This window comes from Oxyura jamaicensis, chromosome 1 (genome assembly GCF_011077185.1).
Source record: "Oxyura jamaicensis isolate SHBP4307 breed ruddy duck chromosome 1, BPBGC_Ojam_1.0, whole genome shotgun sequence".
Taxonomy (NCBI): Eukaryota; Metazoa; Chordata; class Aves; order Anseriformes; family Anatidae; genus Oxyura; species Oxyura jamaicensis.
This window is the reverse complement of record NC_048893.1, coordinates 79,752,766-79,772,876: the sequence shown is the minus strand read 5'-3', so window position 1 is coordinate 79,772,876 and position 20,111 is coordinate 79,752,766. Positions and strand designations below refer to the sequence as shown.

Sequence of the window (20,111 nt, the reverse complement as noted above, 5' to 3'; positions counted from 1 at the left end):
GAGGAGAACTCTCAGTGATGACACACCTTATGCTGGCATGAATCTGAATGGATTTTTTGACAACTGCTGTGTGGCAGAGCAATTTTTTTCAGGGATAACAATTTAAAGTTAATTGATATTAATTGGCTATTTCTGTCAGTCTGTCAAACAGATCCTTCTCTGGAGGAAAAGTCAGCCTGGAAATGCTAAGTGTCATCACTCAGAATGTAGCAGAAGGCAGGACACATAATTAACCACTCCAGAAATGTCTTCCATCTCCATCTAGGGAGTTAGCTGTTGAACCTGGCAGACCACTGGCAATTAAAGAGTTATGCATAAATCAGAAAATATCCAAAGAACAAGGAAGAAAATGAATGGTACCGCCAGGTTAATAAAGGATACACTGTATGAACACATACGAACTTTTTACGGTGAGGGTGACAGAACACTGGACCAGGCTGCCCAGGGGGGTTGTGTAGTCTTTCTCTAGAGACTTTCAAAACCCAACAGGATGCATTCCTGTGTGACATGATTTAGGTGTTCCTGCTCCAGCAGGGGGATTGGACTAGATAATCTTCCAAGGTCCCTTCCAATCCCTAACATTTTGTGGTTCTGGGAATAGTCCTCATTCTATGAAGCTTAAACACTCTGCACAGACAAGACTGGCAAAGGCATTATCATATGGTTTTATAGCTGAGGAATTGAGATACAGAAATATTTATTGGCCCATTTAAGATAATTCAGGAAGAGTGTACAGGGCCAAAATAAAATCATGCTGCCTGAATGCCTGTATCATAAGCCATTTTATTTGAATAATTAGCATTGATTACACCAATCCACTCAAATAGAGGATTGGTTGTTCTGGGATTGTCCATATTACGATCTGAACACACTCTGTATTGTTGTTGTTGTCCTCATATGAACTCTTTCTCGATCAGTGAATCAAGCTAAAGAGAAATTTATTAAATGGAGATTTCATTCTTGATCCTCTATTTTAAAAAAAATAGACTGGTCCTTTTTCTGTCTATTTTTCTTTATACTAGCATTAGCTCTATCAAGACAGTTTCAGGTGTTTTTTCATCAGGTCAGTCTTGAACTACATGTAAACATTTTGTTTTGTGTCTGTGTCTTTTCCCTGCAAAGTTAATTTTCCTTACCATCATGATACCTATCTTTAATTCATCTAACTACGTATCAGCTTCATTACAGCCTTGTTGTTCCCTGTGATACTGTCCAGAATCCTCATTCCTCATTCTGTTCTCCTTTTCCTGGGGCATCACCCTGCACCTACCAATCTTCTCAAGTGATGAGGAATAGACAGTTCTCCCCTTCAGGATCCCATTCTTCCTTTTAGGAATGAACTGTGATGCCTGCCTTGCAAAGAAGGTTTGTGACATAAATTGTAATGGGAGCCCTTGGGGTCCTGCCCGAATTTTTAGTACACTGACTTGTTAAGATCTGGGACTGAAGCAAAGCTTGAGCTAAAACAGCTGGGCAGGAATGGCCTTTGAAAGTACACGTTACTCTGACTTTAGAAAAAGTTAGGTAAAAATTATCACATCCTGTGAAACCTTGGAAAAAGTCCATTAAAACTGATGGATTTCTGGGTGGACAGGCTCATCTGATTCTTTTCCTGCATTACAAGGTTCACATAATATCATGATCATTTTCACATAATATGGCTATGCATATTTGTATCAGCTCAGCATCTAGCCCCCTGTATTTTGGGCAAATATTTGTGAGCAATTCACGGGATTATTCACAAAATAAACAACTTAAAAATATCTCTATTAGTGAATGCAATTATGTGGTTTTACAAGAATCACACTGCCATTTAGCAAGAATTAATATTTCATTAAAATACATGGTTATTATTAGCTCAGTGAGCACATTGTTATAATTTAATTATGTCTATGCTGCTTTTAAATTAATCAATTGTCGTTAATCATTTCTTGCCTTAGTTCCCTCAAACAGCACATTCAAACATTCAGATGAGTCATTCAAATCCATTCATTTGATTATAACCATATTTCATTTGAAAACTATTTTATTTTACTTAAGTAAAATATTCTATTTTCTTGCGTAACATGTTACAATTAATGGCCTGGTGGGCTGCGCATTCTGTATGTTGGAATGATTCATCTTAGTTTCACTAGTGCAATATTTTAAGAGAGTTAAATGACATGTAAGACACCTACTCTGTCCATTTAGCATTTATGTGTCACTTGTTTTTTCACAGAAGTACTCTGTGTTACACTCTGGAATCCCTCCTAGTCTCCAAGGTCTCAATATTATCTGCATTTCTATGCTGACAAGAAAAGAAAACAGGTTTCTTAATGGAAGAAACTTTGATAAATTAAGTTCAAGGCTGACATTGCTCTCCTATAAAAACAAAATAATGGGCGTGAACTTAGGAGGTATGCTTGTAAACGGCTGTATGAATAATCAACATGGGATAAAAAAAGATCTGGCTCTCAATCTGTCAATTGCACAGAGGTGCCTGGCAGCATTCTTTCCTGTAGAACAATTCAACGGCATTTCAGAACTTTTTAAATATCTCTCTTGACCACCAGCAAGCAAAGCTGTAAATCTGTTTTCAAAGGAGAAACAAGTACATACATGAAACCCAACAAATTGTTTAATTTAGTTATATTCATGCCACTTCAGTTAAATTCTTATGAACACAGGTCTGACTTATTTCTAAATAAATGACTATTCTGAAGGCATTGGCATCCAAATTACATGCATTGTATGCAGAAATTCAAAAGAAAAACTGATGGGCATGGTATACAGGAATTAGTAACAGGTATCTTTGCAGTCCCTCAATGCTGTCCATGCAGCCTATGGATAACCAGTGCTCTCATAAATGCAGACTGTTAACTCTACTAATTTTCTCTCTCTACTGGATGGAAAGATACTAAAAGTAAACACATTTTCTACTCCTACTATCCATGGGAATAACAGATGGTCTACTGTGGTATTACATGAGGTAGGAGGGAGAAAAGGTCCCCAGATTATCTCTGTTAGGAATCAATCCACAGAAGAAAGAGAGGAAAAAAAGAGAGAAAAATAGAAGGGGGAAGAATAGAGAAAGAGAAAGCACAAAGAAAAAAGAGAGGGGAGAGGAGAGAGGAGAATGAATTCTTAAATATCTTTGGCACCACTCACCTTTTGTTTTTTCATCTAGATGATTTTATAACTACTATAATTATCTGTACTAACATTACTGACACCTGAATTGACAAGTATTATCAGGTTCCTCATCCTTAAAAATACTTGTCTGATTAAAAATAATCCGTGTTTCTATGAATTTAGATACCTTCAAACTCCATTTAAAAGCCTTCACCTTCAAGTTTTGTAAGGACATTACTTCTAAGTATAGTACCTTAGCAAGATGCTCTCCCATTCCATTAGGGACCTCTCGTTCCTTTTCATTATCAGTTTTATTACCCAGCAAAAGCACAGGTACATTCTCCCCTGTTCCCTCCTGCAGATTGAAGAATAAATATCAAATGGAGCATTTTCCTTTAAAAAAAAAAATGCAGACCAAGAGCATAAGAAGAGACAAATGTCACAGTGCAAGAAAAAAGTTAAGACATCACATATTAGCATGTGTGTCCAAACATATCAGGAATTAAATTTGGATAAAAGGCACAAATACGACAGACTGCTAGAGATTGCACCAATTTTGCATTTTTTAAAACAGGCCATCATAGAAGCCTATCAGTCTCTATAGTAAAATGAGATAGAGAAAACTATTAGTCACACAGGCTTTGACATTGTTAATAGCCACTGCTTTTCTAATTACATGGATGGGAAACTAATGACAACTTCTGGGTGCATCTACCCCAAATAAATTACAGAAAATAATGGAGAGGTACACAGAATAGGCATGAAAATACCTGGAATAGGCACAAATTAAAACTCAGAAGAAAATTATTAGAATTACCACAACAAATACATTCATATAGTGGTCCAAATGCCATAGTAGTAAATGGACTTGGCTGTGTGTCTTCAATTTAGCAATTTGTATAAAACAAAATTAGTCAGTAAAGGTGAGTGAACTAGGGAAAAAAAATATATATATATAAGATTTTGACCGTAACCTTTGATTTTTCTTAATCAAAAATGGGAGTTCTCCTCTAGCTTTTAACATACTGAACCGTAACAGCCATTGATTTGTTAAGATCATATATTAACAAAGGCTAGTTCTTACAAAATGCATGCTACTACTCTTACCTCAGTAGAGCTCCTCAAATGGGGATTAACTATGCCCATTAGGAAAGATTTGAAAGATTTGAAAAATTAAGTCCTTAACTTGCAAAACTACCTACTGGCCTTTAAAGAAAACAGTACATTATACTATAACACAGGTCTAAATGATCTTGGCAGGCCAATTTGTTCCCTGTTTTTTCAGAAGCAATGCTTTACAATGATAGTCACATTTTGTTCTCTCTAGCAACACAGTCCTTAATGGCAGCAGCCTAAGTTTTATTTTTATTTTCCTTTGGCCATAAGCAAATTCAGCTGCTCACATTCTCCATATGTTGTCTGTGAGCCACAGAGATATACCAAGAGAAAAGAAAGAAAATTAACAGAAGCCACTCTGGCATATGGGCTATGATTTTTACTCATGCATTTGAAAGGATGATCCCCAGGAAACTGAACTGTCTACTAATAACTAGTTTTATAGTACTGAATGTAGATACTACATAAACTATGGGTTTATATAGTAACTATAAAGTTTGTAAACTATAAGTTTATGGTTTGATAAACTGTTAGTGATCAGACCATCATCATTGAATCAAAGCATGTCCTAGTGTTAGCAATGCGCATCATCAGCTAGATAATCTTTATGAAAAAGTAAATGAGTCTGTGTTGGACTTTCCCCAGCCCTCATTTTAAGTCCTTAAAATTCAGAATTGTGATTATTTTTATATATACAGAGTTTTTAAAACAGCCTTATTGGTAATTGTACAGACCAAAATCACTAACAAAAATGTAATTGTTACAACGCAAGAAATAGACTTCTCTGTGCTTTGCCCTGCTAATCTTCCCTGCCTGAAAGAAGGAAGAGAATAGTGACACCAAAGTTTAGAATTAATGTTATGTCACGTTACCTCAATGCTTATCAGCCACTGCTTGACAGCTGTGAATGTGTCTTTTGCTGTTATATCATACATTAAAATGACACCATCAGCTTTTCTGAAAAACTGCTTGGTAATACTTCTGTACCTGCAAGTATGAATCTGTTTATACATCTCTTCAGCAGAAGTAGCAATGTGACAATATTAGTAAAATTGTATGGTAATTCACCCCCACCCACCACAAAAGGAGGATGTGCCATACAGTTTCTTCTGATCATTTAGTCTTAATATGGTTAAAACATCATCAACTTTCTTTACATATTAATTCTAAAATTCCTTAAACTTGAGAAGAAAGAAGCTGTGATACCATTCTTCACTGCAGATACTATTTGAAAGGTGAGGCATATCATGAACTGTAGTAAGCAATAACATCTTCCTGAGTAAATCAGCCCCCTTTTCACATTCAGCAGAAGATTTACAGAGGCCACTACTACCAGAAATGACTACAACAGCAAATAAGTTCTTTGCAAAAAATATTTCGGAGAAAAGGAGCTTGGAAAAGTAACCCTCTGCCTTCTTTAACCAATTCTGGATTAGTCTGGATAATCAGCTACACATCTTAACTTTCCTTACCCTCTTTCATTTTAAGCATGGAGAAGAAATTTCTCCATCATAAAGTTTTCTGCCTTAAAGTAGACAGATTTCTGTTTGTTTGTTTTCCCACATTTTCTGTAGGAAACTCAAAACATTATCATCATCCTTGCTTTTAGTAACAGAAAACCACAGAATGGGTGAGGAGATACCACTGAAAATTTACAAAACCTTGGAGATCTAGAACTAGAAAGGGATTCCTTTAGTGAGAATATACACATATACATATATATATACACACATATTGTTTATTTAAACTAACTAGGCAATTTCTGCTATAGAAATAATTCCGGGTACATTTTAAAATCAGCCTTCCTCCTGAAGAAGCCGTACCATACTACACTTTCAAGAGCTATCGTAAGAATTTCATTACAGACTGACAGTGTTTGAATGGATAACTCAGCACCAAATTAGGACATTATTGCTGCCAGGGAAGGATCTAAACTGTGAATTCACTGACTTTGTTAGGAATATTCCTATATTCGATCCTTTCATGAAAAGCAGAATTATGTCCATGCTTACTGATCTTTAAACAGATGTTTCAAGGAAGCAAAACATTCTGTTTCTCACCGTTCCTGGCCAGCAGTGTCCCAGAGTTGTAGGGCTACCTGGGTATTATCTACTGTGATGGTTTTCACATTGTAATCCACACCTGTGACAGAAATACACAGTAAGTTGTCTCTTTAAATATTCAGTCTGATGTTTGATAACACGTTCCAGCAAATAGCAACAATTCCAGAAAGGTAACAATATAGATATCACATTAAAACATATGTTCATGAGCTGTAACTATCAGGCAAGAGCTTTTATTTGCTGGAATTTCTTCAGTAATAAAATACTGAATGTTAGCAGAGTAATTTAATTTTATAAAAACTATAAGGTAACTTTCCAAATCAGGGTACATGAGTCAAAGGTTCCCCTGATAGTCCAAAGCAGTCTGAGCTATTTTATTCCAACTCCAGTCTGAGCTGGAATTCATGCTTTATAACTTCATTAGTCTGAAATTTCATCATTTAGTCTGCATCTAACCATGTAGATATCTTCTACAGTTAGTGGAAAAACACAAGGTACCACACTTAGGGGACAGTGGAACCTAAGCTAAATGCTGAAGATAGATGGACTGAATATGAAGAGAGGAGGTTCTCCACAGAATACAGAAGGAGATGAACTTACTAAGTTAGGTTTTGTCCCCTAATTTTAATGTGGATAAATGGAAATGAGATAAAAATATCTGAAGTTTTAATTAATCTTCTACCAGTTCCCCCATCATCTGATGATCTCAGTATCTTCTGGATATTTATAACAATAACTTTAATCTTAATCAGTCACTGCCTCTTCCTAATGACAATGTGCACTCTATTACATCCCACTGTACTGTATCACAGAATCATAGAACAATTCAGGTTGAAAGGGACCACATTAGGTCATCAACAATTTCTTTGTGTTCATCTTCCATATCCATGGGATTCTTTACTACTGCCATTAATGAAGAAGCATCCAAGCCTGAGTTTGTTCAGTGCGTAATCAAGAAATATGGATGGAGGATATATTCATTGCTTGTATCCCAAGAGAAGAAATTGTAACTGTTCTGTAGAAATGTCATAAAAACAAAAACAAACAAACAACGACAACAAACTTCTATCCAGGTGCTTTTCTTTTTAACTGTATCTTCACAGCCAGATAACAATCCACAGCTGTGAAACTGCTTGATGTGAAAACTAAATCAAAACTATACTTGCTTGCCATTGCATTTGTATGATCACTGTATGGCAAGCCAAAAGATGAAAAAGTCAGGTACATCCCTATGCTTTTTCTCTGGAAGGTCCAGGCAAGTGCATACTTTATAAGACCTCAGAGTCTAGGAAAGCATATCAATACTACCGTTTTGGGTGATATTCTGTAGTGCCAAAATGAGTTTAAATCCCCATACTAACACCTTAAATCTTCACTGACAGTAATGTGAACTTAGACATTTAACATACCAATAGAAATTTAAATTCAGATGCCTTTATCTGTTCCATAAGTCAAGGAAACTACAGGAACTGGTCACCTGAATTTTCTTAGCTTGTCACAAATGCAAGATAAATACATTAATTTAAATATATTTTATTGCTAAAGTTTCATTTTCTATATCCTGCAGGATAAGTAAGGCATAAATACAGGCTAAATATAATGAACCAGTCATTTACAGTAAGTCAGCTGCATTGCAATAATCTGCTAATTTTTGTACCTTGATTATGTGTTGAACTTTTGAAAGTTTGTTTTAAAACTTCAGGAAACATAAGTACAATGTAAGCATTTAACTTTGAAAATAGTGGTCTACTATATGTCTTTGGGGCTTTGTATAATGCTAAATCTTTAAGTATAATTCAGATATTTTACTTTCTCTTTAAAAGAAAGTCATATAATTTGGATTGATGGAGATGGGATATGGAGGTGGGATGGTACAGTACACCGCAGTCCACAGGATAGGGTATCAGTTTCCAAAAAACAACATCTAAAATGAAATTCTAGCTTCGCTGAAGTCAATAGGATTATCCTACAAAGGCAGGCTGAGAGAGCTGGGGTTGTTTGGCCTGGAGAAGAGAAGGCTCTGGGGAGACCTTAAAATGGCCTTGCAGTACCTAAAAAGGCACCTACAGGAAAGCTGGGGAGGTACTCTTTGTCAGCAGGTGTAGTGATAGGAGCAGGAGTAATAGGTTTAAACTAAAAGAAGGTAGGTTTAGATTAGATATAAGGAAGAAATTCTTTTACTGTGAGAGTGGTGAGGCACTGGAACAGGCTGCCCAGGAAAGCTGTGGATGCCCCATCCCTGAAGTGTTTAAGGCCAGGTTAGATGGGGCTCTGAGCAACCTGATTTAGTGGGAGGTGTCCTTGCCCACAGCCAGGGGGTTGGAACTAGATGATCTTTAGCAGTAATATAATACTTTTATAACAGTATTTATTTTATGTATTTATTATTTTTATTATTTATAGTATTTATTATTTTACTGTAATAACAGTAATAATGTTTCTTAGACTTACCTACAGTGGCAGCTGTGCCTGGGAAAAAACGATCTTCACAAAATCGCCTTAAGAATGAAGTCTTTCCGACACTTGAATTCCCCACTAAAATTATCTTGAATAAGCGGTCAGGCACAGATTTTATTCCCTCCTCCTTCAAATAAGAGCAAAAAATAGTATTCAGCTGCTCTTACTATAAATACTGTTGTCTCCAGTTTGCCTTGTTTTAAATGCTATCCTGGGATGGGATAAGAAGATATTTGATCCTGTCATGTTCTCTTTTTGTTATAAAGCAATATTTCCTAAATAACTCAAGGTTTTGGTTGTTTGCTGTGCATTATTCCAGATCACTTGAAGTGCAGCGATTTGGACTGAGATCTGGGGGTACAATGAATACATACCATGACATGAAACTGCACTGAAAAACATATGAAATTGCATTGGCTCAACATCAGCCAAAACAAAAAAAATTGTTTGCCCCTGCAAATCAAAACCCGTAAACTTCACACAACTCTGCTCAGTAGTTTCATCCTATACCAATGACACAGAAGAAAAAGCATATCTTCACCTACATAAAAGAAATAAAGTCATAATTTCTGCATGTGTCATCTACCACCAGACTCTTCTCCCAGCTCTATTATGGAGCAAAGAGCTTCTGCAGAATTACTGTACTTCTACATCTGTTTAAAATTACAGGTGGGGCATGGGGGGAAAGAGATAGACAGGAAGATAACTAGGCCCAGTTAAGCAGGTTGTTAACATTCAGCTATGTTTCTGTCATTTAGTTTTTTAAGCAGGAGGAAAAACAATTTGTTCTACCTATACATGTGCTGTTTACTGCAGGCTAAGCTAAGTGCATCCAGTGACTAGTTGTTCTCTGGCAAGTAGGTCATTACTCTCAAGTCCATTCTTTTTTGTACATAGATCAGGAGTTGCTTAAAAAAGAACTGTAACACCAACTGGTTTGCAGGGAGTTCCCTAGCTGGCCTCTTGTCCTCATGTGCGCAAAGATGGGAGGGAGATAACGAGTATGTTCTTAATGCTGCTAAAGAGGAGAAAGGCCCTGGGTGCTTCTGGGTTTTGGCTTGATTGGGAAAGGAGAAGGGAAAGGAGAGGTCTGCCAGGTATCTGACATGTAGAATCTCCAGGTCTGCTGATTTCAAGAACACATCAGAACTGAAATCTTTGCTTAGACAATTGAAAGCCTTGCATTGCAAATGTTTTCTACAAATATACTGAAGCCTTACAAAAAAGAAGCAGAAGCAATACATGGAAAAAAAAAAAAAAAAAAAAAAAAGAGCTGCTGTCCTCCTTTATATGAAAAAATTAATTCACTGCTGTAAATTCTGGGAAATCTATACAGTGATTCTTTATCCACTTTTTTTTTTTTTATATTAAAATGCCAAACTCCACTGCAACTGTAGGCTGCTGGTAATACACTATATAAATGTGCTATTTAAAGCACATTTTCAGCTCTGCTGAAAAACATTCATAGCTTGTAAGTCTTTGTGCTCTGGGAGATAGAACAAGTTAACGTACAACCATCAGCTTAGAACACTTTTCACGGTTCTTCTGGGAACAATAACTAAATAAATGTACTACATGACCTGAAATAACTTGTCTGTTGTATGGTCACTTGTGTGGTCATACACTTCTCAGTAGCATTAAGATTCAAAGACACCAGAGGCAATCATTTTCCATTTGGATGGATCAAGTCCACTTGCGTAAATAACCCACCATAATAATCAAATACTATTCCAACACTGCATCTGAACACTGCATACAAAGAGATGAGATACATTATAGTCTACTTCAACAAAGTGCTGGTGGGAAAATGGAAGAGCAATAGAATGTAAATTTTGTTTAGATTACAATGCAGTCTGAAAACAGCTTCCAAAGCTGTTTCTTTTGAGTGGCATTCATATAAAGTGTAGCCAGGTCAAACAACATACCTGGCTTTGTGCAAATTAACACGATTGTGGAAGACAGTACATATAAACGCAGTGGTTCATATTCCATATTGAAGGAGCAGAGGAAGAGGAATTGCATCTCAGACAGAGGTTTTGGACAGAAGGTCTTATTTTAATTTCCATCATGATTCTTCCAATCACATTTCTGCTTATGCTAACTGCAGCTTCTTTTTCAGAGCCTTCCATTAGGAAAAAGCTCTACCTGACTGTTATCTCCCAAAATAAGAGAGCTGTTGCTGCAAGTTCTTAGACATTTTCAGAAACCACTTTCTATAGGATAGAATTGGACTTGATCATTTCTGAAAGAAGAAAAAAAGTTCACATTGGTTCTATTCTCCCTTAAGATGCAGTAGATCATAAATGATTATAAGCTAAATGATTGTAAATGTGCGGTGAATAGAAAGTTTAATGCCAGCAGCTAGGAGCCTGAGTTCAGTATGGTACAGAATGAGATCATGGAATGCAATAATACAAAGCCATGTAGACTACAAGAACAGATGGCAATGAATTGAAAAATAAAGGTCATCTCAGGTCCTTCCTCTTCCTAGTGCAAAACAGAGAAGAACTGGACTTCATATCTGAGTGAACTGCATAGAAAATTTTATGGAATCATTTTACCACCACTGCACAAGTATTTATAGACCCTACAGGACTTTAAACTGCAGATCCTCTTGAACAGCAAGACATGAGGGGAGAGAAGGACTGGATGCAGAAGGAAGGAGCCAGTCTAGTTTAAATATATCCCCGAGACTCACACCTCATAAGTCATGAAGCAGCAAGTAGGGGTTTACCTTTTCTGAAGTTTTCTTGAGCTCCAGATGAAAATTATATGCAGAGCTAACCTGGTAAAAGTAATAGTGCTCCTCCCAGCCCACTCACTCTGTCAGGAGAGGAAATCAGTGTGCTAGCAATGGATGAAGAAAGATCACTTCTGATGTCTAAATCCCATGGTCAAAGAGTAGTGGGTCCCAAGAGCCATCATTTAGGAAATGAAAAGCTGTACAAAAAATTCATCAGACTAAAAGTTGTGACATGCAGACACACAGCCTGCATGCAGACTGCTCCAAGCAATGGAATGCTGTCAATTGAATAGTTGCTGGCAGCCCTTCCTCTTCTACTGTATCTGGAGACAAGCAATGTTTCAGGATTGATTCTTTCAGTCTTTTCAGCAGGACAAGAGGACCATGCACATTTTTCAGTGCCATACAGAAAAAGAGTTTATCAGAAAGGAATACCCCGGTGTGTTTTTCTTTTAATTTTTTTTTTTTCAAAGAGCAGCCAAAAAAAAAAAAATCAAATTAAGGATTGGTGTAAGGTGTTGACATTTCAGAGAAAGAAAACTGGAATGCCCAGTTCTAAGTGACCTTTGGAAATAGCCTTCCTGTTTACCCTCACATTGCTTCTTTAGAAACTGAAATTAAATGTTTTCAACAACCAGGCAGGAGATATTTTTTGATTTCTTATTTTCTCTCCCCGCTTGTTCTCAAGCATTTGTGGGATTTTTTAAATTATTTTTTAAATAAAGAAACAAGATCTGAGGGAAGGCCCATTTCATACCCAGTTGAGAGGATATGCTTTCAAAAGGCATGACTGCTAAAACAGAGCAAAAAGACAGGTTTGTTCTAGCTGGACTTGATGATCTACCTGGCTTTTGCTGCACCAAAGTCCCATGATCCCATACTTTGAAAATGCAATACAAAATAAATCATAAAGCAAGCAAAAAGTATGCATTGCATTAATCATTTCAAAGGTTGAAGTTCTGTTCTGTGCCCTATTTTATTATTATTATTATTAAAATGTACCACTTAGAAGTTATTATGCAACCATGGCATAATTCTATCACAGTTTTTGAGATACACTTGCTTTTTCTAAAATAACTATATAATTATGACCAAACATACCTATTTTTCCTATGCCTTAATCTTTTTAATATGTGCTTCAAGAATCTAACAATGAGTAATCCTTAACAATGATACTAAACTTAGATCACAAGCACAGCTAGCTCTGAAGCAATATAGGAGTGCAACAGGATTTTAGAATACAAAGAAAAGTACCTTCAAGCATATTGTTTTACAGATTGTTATTGCATGGCAAATTCATTGTTAACATGCACATAAAATCTACAGTTGAAAAATATCTGGATTTCAATTTACCAATTAAAAGTCTTCTCAAATAATAAATAAAAAGTAAGGATAATTATCTCATCATTTCTCTGGTAATGTAACAGCTACCAAAGCTGACTGAAAATTATCAGATTATGAGAAATATCACTTTTGACAAAAAAAAAAAAAAAAGAAAGAAAGAAAGAAAGAAAGAAAGAAAAAAGAGCAACTTCTCTATTTAAATGTCTAAAAGACAGTTGCTTCATTTTTGGACAACTGCTACCCTTCGGTGGATTTCTTCTATCATTTATTAGAAGGCTTAATTTCACTTTTCCTAAACAGTCCTTCATAATTTGTTTTCTAATACTCAACAAATCTGTCTAGAAATATGTTACTAGTTTGCTAGCTTTTGCTTTTACAGGCATAAAAAGATATTGCCTACAGTTACCATTTCTTTAAGCCAAGTTTCCCTTCTTTGCACATTCAAAATTAATCCCCAGTACTTATTCATCTCCCTGTTCATGCAATGGCCTAATCTTTTGGACTTCACTTACAAAGAGGAAACTAAACAATATTAGATTCTAGGAGTAATATGTTATGGTAACCCCTTCAAAACCATTTCATTTCATGTTTTCCAAGGTCCTTTGCCCCCTTACATTTGAAAGTGCTTCCTTCCCTGCTGGCTGCCCTCTAGAAGATGGTGGTGAGTGTTCCATTGATGGTTCTGTGTTTTTCTTATCTAATTCCATCTCAGAAGAAGTACTTTCATCTTCTGTCTGTTTGCTCAGCTGCTTATCAACCGACCTATCAAGAAGCTGGGGTAAGTGATCTTCCTCAATTGATATTATTCTTTGGAGATGGGATGCTTTAGACATTCCTCCAGTGGCTCCAGCATCAGGCTCAACAGAGGGAAATCCATTCAATCCAGCAGAATTCATTCTTTTTGATGAGTTATTGAAAACATCATCTTCAAATGAATAGCTAGACAGAGAGAAAAGGTAAATAGATTACAAAAAATATACTGGGCCTAGATTCCTACTGTTTTTTTCCTAGTATAATCTCCCATGTTGTTACTACTCGCAGCAGACATACTTATTTCAGTCTAGCGTCTACTGAAAAGTCAGTTCATCACACAAGGTGTATGTATATAGTGTGCTTAATAAGTACAAGTATCATGGGGAAAGCTAATAACTGCCAGGGGAAACCTGAACCAGAATAGAAAACATAAGTTTAGCCTCATTTCTAACCTCATGGAATAGCTACAGTAAATTTCTCTATTGTGATTTCCTCATGCACACACACAAAATCTGCCTATTCTGGAAAAATAAAACAACCACTCAATACAGACACTTTCTATGTGTGATTTAATTCTCCCCTTGCAGGTAGGAGGGAGTTGGGTTTGTTTAAAAGGTAGGAGAAAAAAAAAAAAGGCTAAGTAGGGATTTTACAAAAGCAGAAGGGCAGTGAAAGAGTCTTCTCAGGCATGTGCAATGACTACAGATGCAAGCTGCAGTAAGCAAAATGTTGATCAGATGAGGGGAATTACATTTCCTGATGAGACTGGTGCAGCAGGGGAACAAGTTCCCCAAAAGGCTTCTGGAACTCCATCAAAACTCAACTGGTTAAGGCCCTAGGCAACCTCATCTAGTTTTGGAGTTATTCCTGCTTTGAGAGGGAGGTTGGAACTACAGGCATCCAAAGGTCCCTTCCCATCTAAATTTTGACATGATTTTTGGGCCATGATTGCTTTTGCCAATCACATTCCACTTCTTAGTACTGAACTTACAAAAGTTTATCTCTGCATCCTGTTTCTCCCTACATTTCATGACCTTGGGCTTGTGGGGACATTGTCTTAGCTCCTATTTCCAACTGACACAGCACTCTTCTTTCTAGCTCCTTTTCCCTCAAAAGAAATATAATAATATTTCACTGAGATCACCCTTTTGTTCATCTTGATTTCAAGTTCACAATCACACAGATGAGAGTTGATTCCCCGTATTTCACTAGTTCAACTTCCTGTACTTTACAACTGGACTACTTACTGGTCCCTTACAATGAAATGGGAGGAAGCATACACTTTCAAGGACTTACTAAGGACCTTCATTGTACCACATCAGCACTGGGTAATGGGTATGCTTCTGTGCTTCCCATCACCCACAACTGCAGAAGTCCCTTGCCTTTGGAGACTGGATGCTTGTTTTAGATGAAAAATTGTCTCTTTATTTCCAAATTTCTTAGAGAGCACATCAATCTTAAAATAAGACACTTTAAAAATACATGCTTTGAAAAGTCCAGATGCTTAGTAATATTGGAAGGAAATAATACTGAAAAAAAAATATCCTACACCATTATATAAGCCTAATATACTTAAATAAGAATTAGGGAATAAATGAAAAAGTTCTTACCTATTAGGTAGCACATTGCCTTCTATGTATTTCCCAATGACAGACCCTGTTCTTTGCTTCCAGCTGGCTTTTCGAGCACTTGTTTTGCATTGCTGCACAAATATAGAATACTTTTACTAATTTACTCCTGCTTATTATGGTTAGCTGTCTTCATTACTCATACTGAAATAATGCAATGAATATGACAGAAAAAAATGTAGAAAAAACATCCTAGCGGCATAAAAGCTTTAAAATTCTGACTGACAGACAATCAGAACATGGAAATGCCAGACCCTGGAAGAATTAATCACCTTTGCAAACAAAATGAACCACAATAAAGCCGCATAATGACATGAAAAATATCAATAGATCTATGACAATTTACCCTAGCACCTTCTTGTAGAGATAAGAACACAAATAACTATAAACTTAGTCTTAGTCTCCTGAAACCAGGGTACTTCTGGAACTTCTTAGGGGATCATTCTCTGCTGCTGGATGAAAAGTTAATATCATCTGTTCTTTTCCAATACTGACAGATATTCAGGTACTGATTCAAGTACTAAGATGTTGTACTGTTCTGTGAATGCTTCAGATCAGCTACTCTTGACTGAATAATTACCTCAATTTAATTGTTCCATTTTTAGTTTATTTCATCCTCTCATGATTGCAACCCTAGCTTCTTATAAAATAGGTTCATATTCCTTAAGATAGCTCCAACTTTATAATTCCAAGAATGTAGCTCTTAACAATTGTTCAGTACATTTAAAAATGATATGCTCACATAAGAGAGAACACAATTGTCCTGGTTTCAGTTAGGACAGAGATATTTTTCCTCCTAGTAGCTGGTAGGGTGCTATGTTTTGGATTACGATGAGAAGAGTGCTGATAACACACTGATGTTTTAATTGTTGCAGAGCAGTGCTTACACTAAGCCAAGGACTTTTCAGCTTCTCACTCTGTCCTGCCAGCGGGCAGGCTGGGGTTCAGCAAGAGCTGGGAGGACACAGACCCAGGACAGTTGACCCAAACTGGCCAAAGGGGTATTCCATGCCATCTGACATCATGCTAAACAATATATAGGGGTGGCTAGCTGGGGTGGGGGGCCGGCTGCTCAGGGATGGGCTGGGCATTGGTCACCAGGTGGTGAGCAATTGCACTGTGCATCACTTGTTTCATACACATTATTATTATTATTTCCTATCTTAATAAACTGTCTTTATCTCAACTCATGGGCTTCACTTTCCTGTTTCTCTCCCCCATCCCAGAGAGGGAGGGGGGAGGTTGAGCGAACGGCTGTGTGGTGTTTAGCTGCCGGACAGGTTAAATCACAACAATATAAATTAAGAATGGAGCAAAAAAGGAGTAGCACAAAAGTCTATCTCCATCACAGCCTTTTGATACCCATATTTCAAGGCTGTTCTTATATGTATTTGTTCAACACTGGGATTGAAAATGATAGTATTTACCTGTAAAAATATGTCACGTTCATCTTTGAGATGTTTGTTCCTCTCCCTGCAAAGAGGGAACACAAAAACACTGAGGCCAAGTATATAAAACTTCTGGATTTTCTACTCAACACCAACAGACAGACTGAACAGCTGACTGTGTAAAAAGCAAGAAAAATGCACTTTAATTTGGCATATCTCCACCCTTAATCATGCTCTATTTATATTCTTACCACAGTCAGCTCCCTGTCTAGGCTACTGAGTCTTTGGTGGGGCTATGCCAATCAAAGCCAGCTGGCATCTGGCCCTCATTCTGTACTTTATCAAAACAAATGCTTTAATACATCAAAATTAGTTCTAGTCAATATGTTTTTACTTACTCTGAGTTAGAATATTTAAAGCTTTTCACAGTATACATGACTTCTTAATGAGGAGAGGGTGTAATGAACACCACCTCTGTTCATTTGGTGAGATCTGTGAAGGTCAGTTACATCCCTCTGAGAGCTCTAGTTGTGTCTGCCTGGGATGAAATTTTCTCCACAGCAGGCCATATAGTGCTGAGCTTTGCACTTGTAGCCAGAACAGTGCTGGTAGTCCACCTATATTTTGGCTACTGCTGAACTATGCTAGCACAGCATGAAGGCTGTTTCTCCATCTCCTCCTAGCGCATAAAAGCCAGTAGGCTCAGGAAGGGCAAGAGGTGGAGAGGGGACATAGCCAGGACAGCTGGCCTAAACTGACAAAAGGTATATTTTGTATGACGTCATGTTTAGTAATAAAAGCTGGAGAAGGGGAAGCAGAATATGGGGTTCTAGTTAAGAAAGTGCTTGTCTTCCCGAGCAACTACTATGCATATTGATGCCCTGCTTCTCAAAACATGGGTGAATATCGCTTGCTGACAGGAAGTACAGAAAAACTTTCTTCTTTTGCTTCTGCATGGCCTTCACTTTCTCTTTTCCTGTCATTAAACTACTCCTTTATCTCAATCCATGGGCTTTTCTTATGTTCATCATATTTTCTGTCCATATTCTTATAAGAGGGGGAGTGAAAGAGCGGTTTGGTGGAGCTTAGCGGCCCATAAGCTTTTTAATCATCACACAGCCATGGAAAAGTCCCTCTAGAAGAACATCCAGCTTCATTCATTATGCAGAAGAGATGAAAACATCAAGAAATGTAGACTCCAGGCATTCAGCCAGCTCTGATGAAACCTGACAATACACCTCATTGTCTCCATCTATTGCTGGCCTGGCCAGAGAAGAGACTGAGGTGCCATTGCAGCCTTGGTGAACTGATAGAATATTTCTATTGCCCCTTTACTAGTAGCAGGCAACACCATCCCACATGGAGCAGCCTACAGGAAACAGGCTGCAAATTCCTCAAACTTTAGTATGGGAGTGTTTTAGGTAAATTTTAAATCAGAGCTCCTGAACTAAACGTAGTGAATGAAGGCCTACAGGCAAGTACAATCTATAGCCGGTGAACAAATAAAACTAAAATTGCTGCTTATTAAAAAAAGGGTTACAATTGTCTGAACATAACTCCAAACTCTGAAGTCTTTCAATACACAAATGTTACAGGTAAAATTATTTGGCTATATTTTTATGTAATTTTACCAATAAACATACTTGGGTAAGAGTCTTCATTTTGGCAGTATTTCCATCACTTTAGAAATAACAGAGACTTTTATCAAGCTTGAAGTCTCCAGCAGCCAGGCTCCTGCCACAAAGCCAGCTTAGAACAGTTCATAGTCTTGTTTTGTTTTACATTTTACTTATGGAAGGAGCTTGTCCCACTTACCAAGTTGCCAAAACAAATAACATTTCTCACATTTACTGTCTTCTACTGCCCTCAGAATAAGGCTTAAATGCTAGATTGCCTTTTGTACCCATCTTGCTACCTTTTGTTTCATTATCTTATGGTGAGATGACCTTGGCTGGTTGCCGGCTGCCCACCTAGGTGGTCTCTCATGCTCCTTCCTCAACAGGACAGGAGGAGGAGAGAATATGATGGAAAAGCTCATGGGTATAAATAAAGGCAGGCAGAGCACTTACCAGTTACTGTCACAGGCAAAAGAGACTCAACTTTGGGAAAACTAATCAAATTTATCGCCACTTAAAAATAGAGTAGGATGGTAAGAAATGAAGGAAAAAATAAAAACACAGTCCCACACTCCCCCTTCTTCACAGGTTGAAACTCACGCCTCCATTCAAGACTCTTCTACTTCTTCCCAAGCACTGCACAGGGAATGATAGCAGGATAATGTTGTCAATCCACACCAGTTCCTCTCTGCTGCTCCTTCCTCCTCACACTTTTCCCTTGCAAGGTGGGGTCCCTCTCACAGGCTAGTCCTTCACAAACTCATCCATTGTGGGTCCTGTCCATGAGCTATGGTCCTTCAAGAAAAGATTGCTCCAGCATGGGTTCTCCACCAGCTGCAGTTCCTGCTAGAAAATCTGTTCCTGCATGGGGCTCCTCTCCATTAGTCACTGATTCTGCAAGCAGCCTGCTCCTGTATAACCTCTACATGGACTGTAGGGAAATCTGTGTTCTGAGGCCTGGAGCACCTCCTCCCCGTTTTTCTTCACTGACATTTTGTCTGCAGGATTGTTTCTCATACACCTCTTTACTTGCTCCTCTCTCTACTGCTGCACAGTGTTTTGTGCCCTTTATTAAATATGCTTTCCAAGGAGTACCATCACCTTGGCTACTGGGCTCAGCTGTGTCCTGGCAGTAGGTCCACTGGAACTGGCTAAAAATAGCTGTGTCCATCAAAGGAAGCCTCTGGCCTCTTCTTACAGAGGCCACTCTGTAGATCCCATTGAGACACATAAACTGAATACATAACCTACTTTCATTTCATTCCTTAATGTACATCTTTAGAATGATGTAAGAAGTTCTTGAAAGTAAGGTTTGCATTACCTTAAGAAATCCAGTTGTTTCAGAAGTCCTGACTTCTCCCTCTGTAAGGTTTCTGTCACATGGTATACTTCCCTGTAACACAAAGAAATATAGATTTTTTTTCTAACCATGGTAGCAAAATGCTAAAATGCTTCCCTCTAGGAGTATCCACATTTAAGTCTTCAGCTTCTCTAAACCTGTAGACTTTTTTCTGTATGACTGGTTACTAATTTAAGAAGTTTATTTAGCATAAGGCCCACAGAATCACAGCAGTCTAGGTTAGCAAAGGTAGAAATAGCGGTTCTTTTTAAAAAAGATAGAGGGTTTATAATTTCTTCATCCAAAGACCTTAATAAATGTTAATACTGACACATCATTCAGAGAAGACATACAGCTGAAATCCTTCTAATTCATGGCCACTGAAGACCATGCAACATTTTACATTTTATCAAAAATTAGAGTTTATTTTCCTGCTGGGACCACAGGTCATGCTCACATGTCTCCAATCCCTAGAAGTTATTTTCAGTTCATGACTTAAATAGTTGTACAACCTTAAACATTGAATGCAGAGTATCAGATATTTGTACTATAT

General features: G+C 37.4%; 1 protein-coding gene and 1 long non-coding RNA gene across 6 annotated transcripts in view; one reads left to right on the top strand and one right to left on the bottom strand.

Annotated features, from left to right (window-relative positions):
- Window positions 1-20,111, bottom strand: part of CRACR2A (calcium release activated channel regulator 2A) — a 69,530-nt gene that overhangs the window by 5,311 nt on the left and 44,108 nt on the right. For 4 of the 5 annotated variants that reach the window (XM_035313365.1, XM_035313352.1, XM_035313347.1 and 1 more), the window contains 8 exons: window positions 19,541-19,612; window positions 16,643-16,688; window positions 15,198-15,289; window positions 13,449-13,773; window positions 8,742-8,874; window positions 6,288-6,369; window positions 5,100-5,214; window positions 3,365-3,466 (listed from right to left, as the gene is read on the bottom strand). In XM_035313365.1, coding sequence (XP_035169256.1) covers window positions 3,365-3,466; window positions 5,100-5,214; window positions 6,288-6,369; window positions 8,742-8,874; window positions 13,449-13,773; window positions 15,198-15,289; window positions 16,643-16,688; window positions 19,541-19,612 — 967 coding nt within the window. Of the gene's footprint in view, window positions 1-488; window positions 927-3,364; window positions 3,467-5,099; window positions 5,215-6,287; window positions 6,370-8,741; window positions 8,875-13,448; window positions 13,774-15,197; window positions 15,290-16,642; window positions 16,689-19,540; window positions 19,613-20,111 lie in introns of those variants that run through there. The other variant, XM_035313371.1, reaches the window with a different exon arrangement.
- LOC118158746 lies at window positions 459-15,107 on the top strand. Its single transcript, XR_004746888.1, has 3 exons — window positions 459-588; window positions 987-990; window positions 15,096-15,107. It is a non-coding gene; the product is annotated as an uncharacterized LOC118158746 (long non-coding RNA).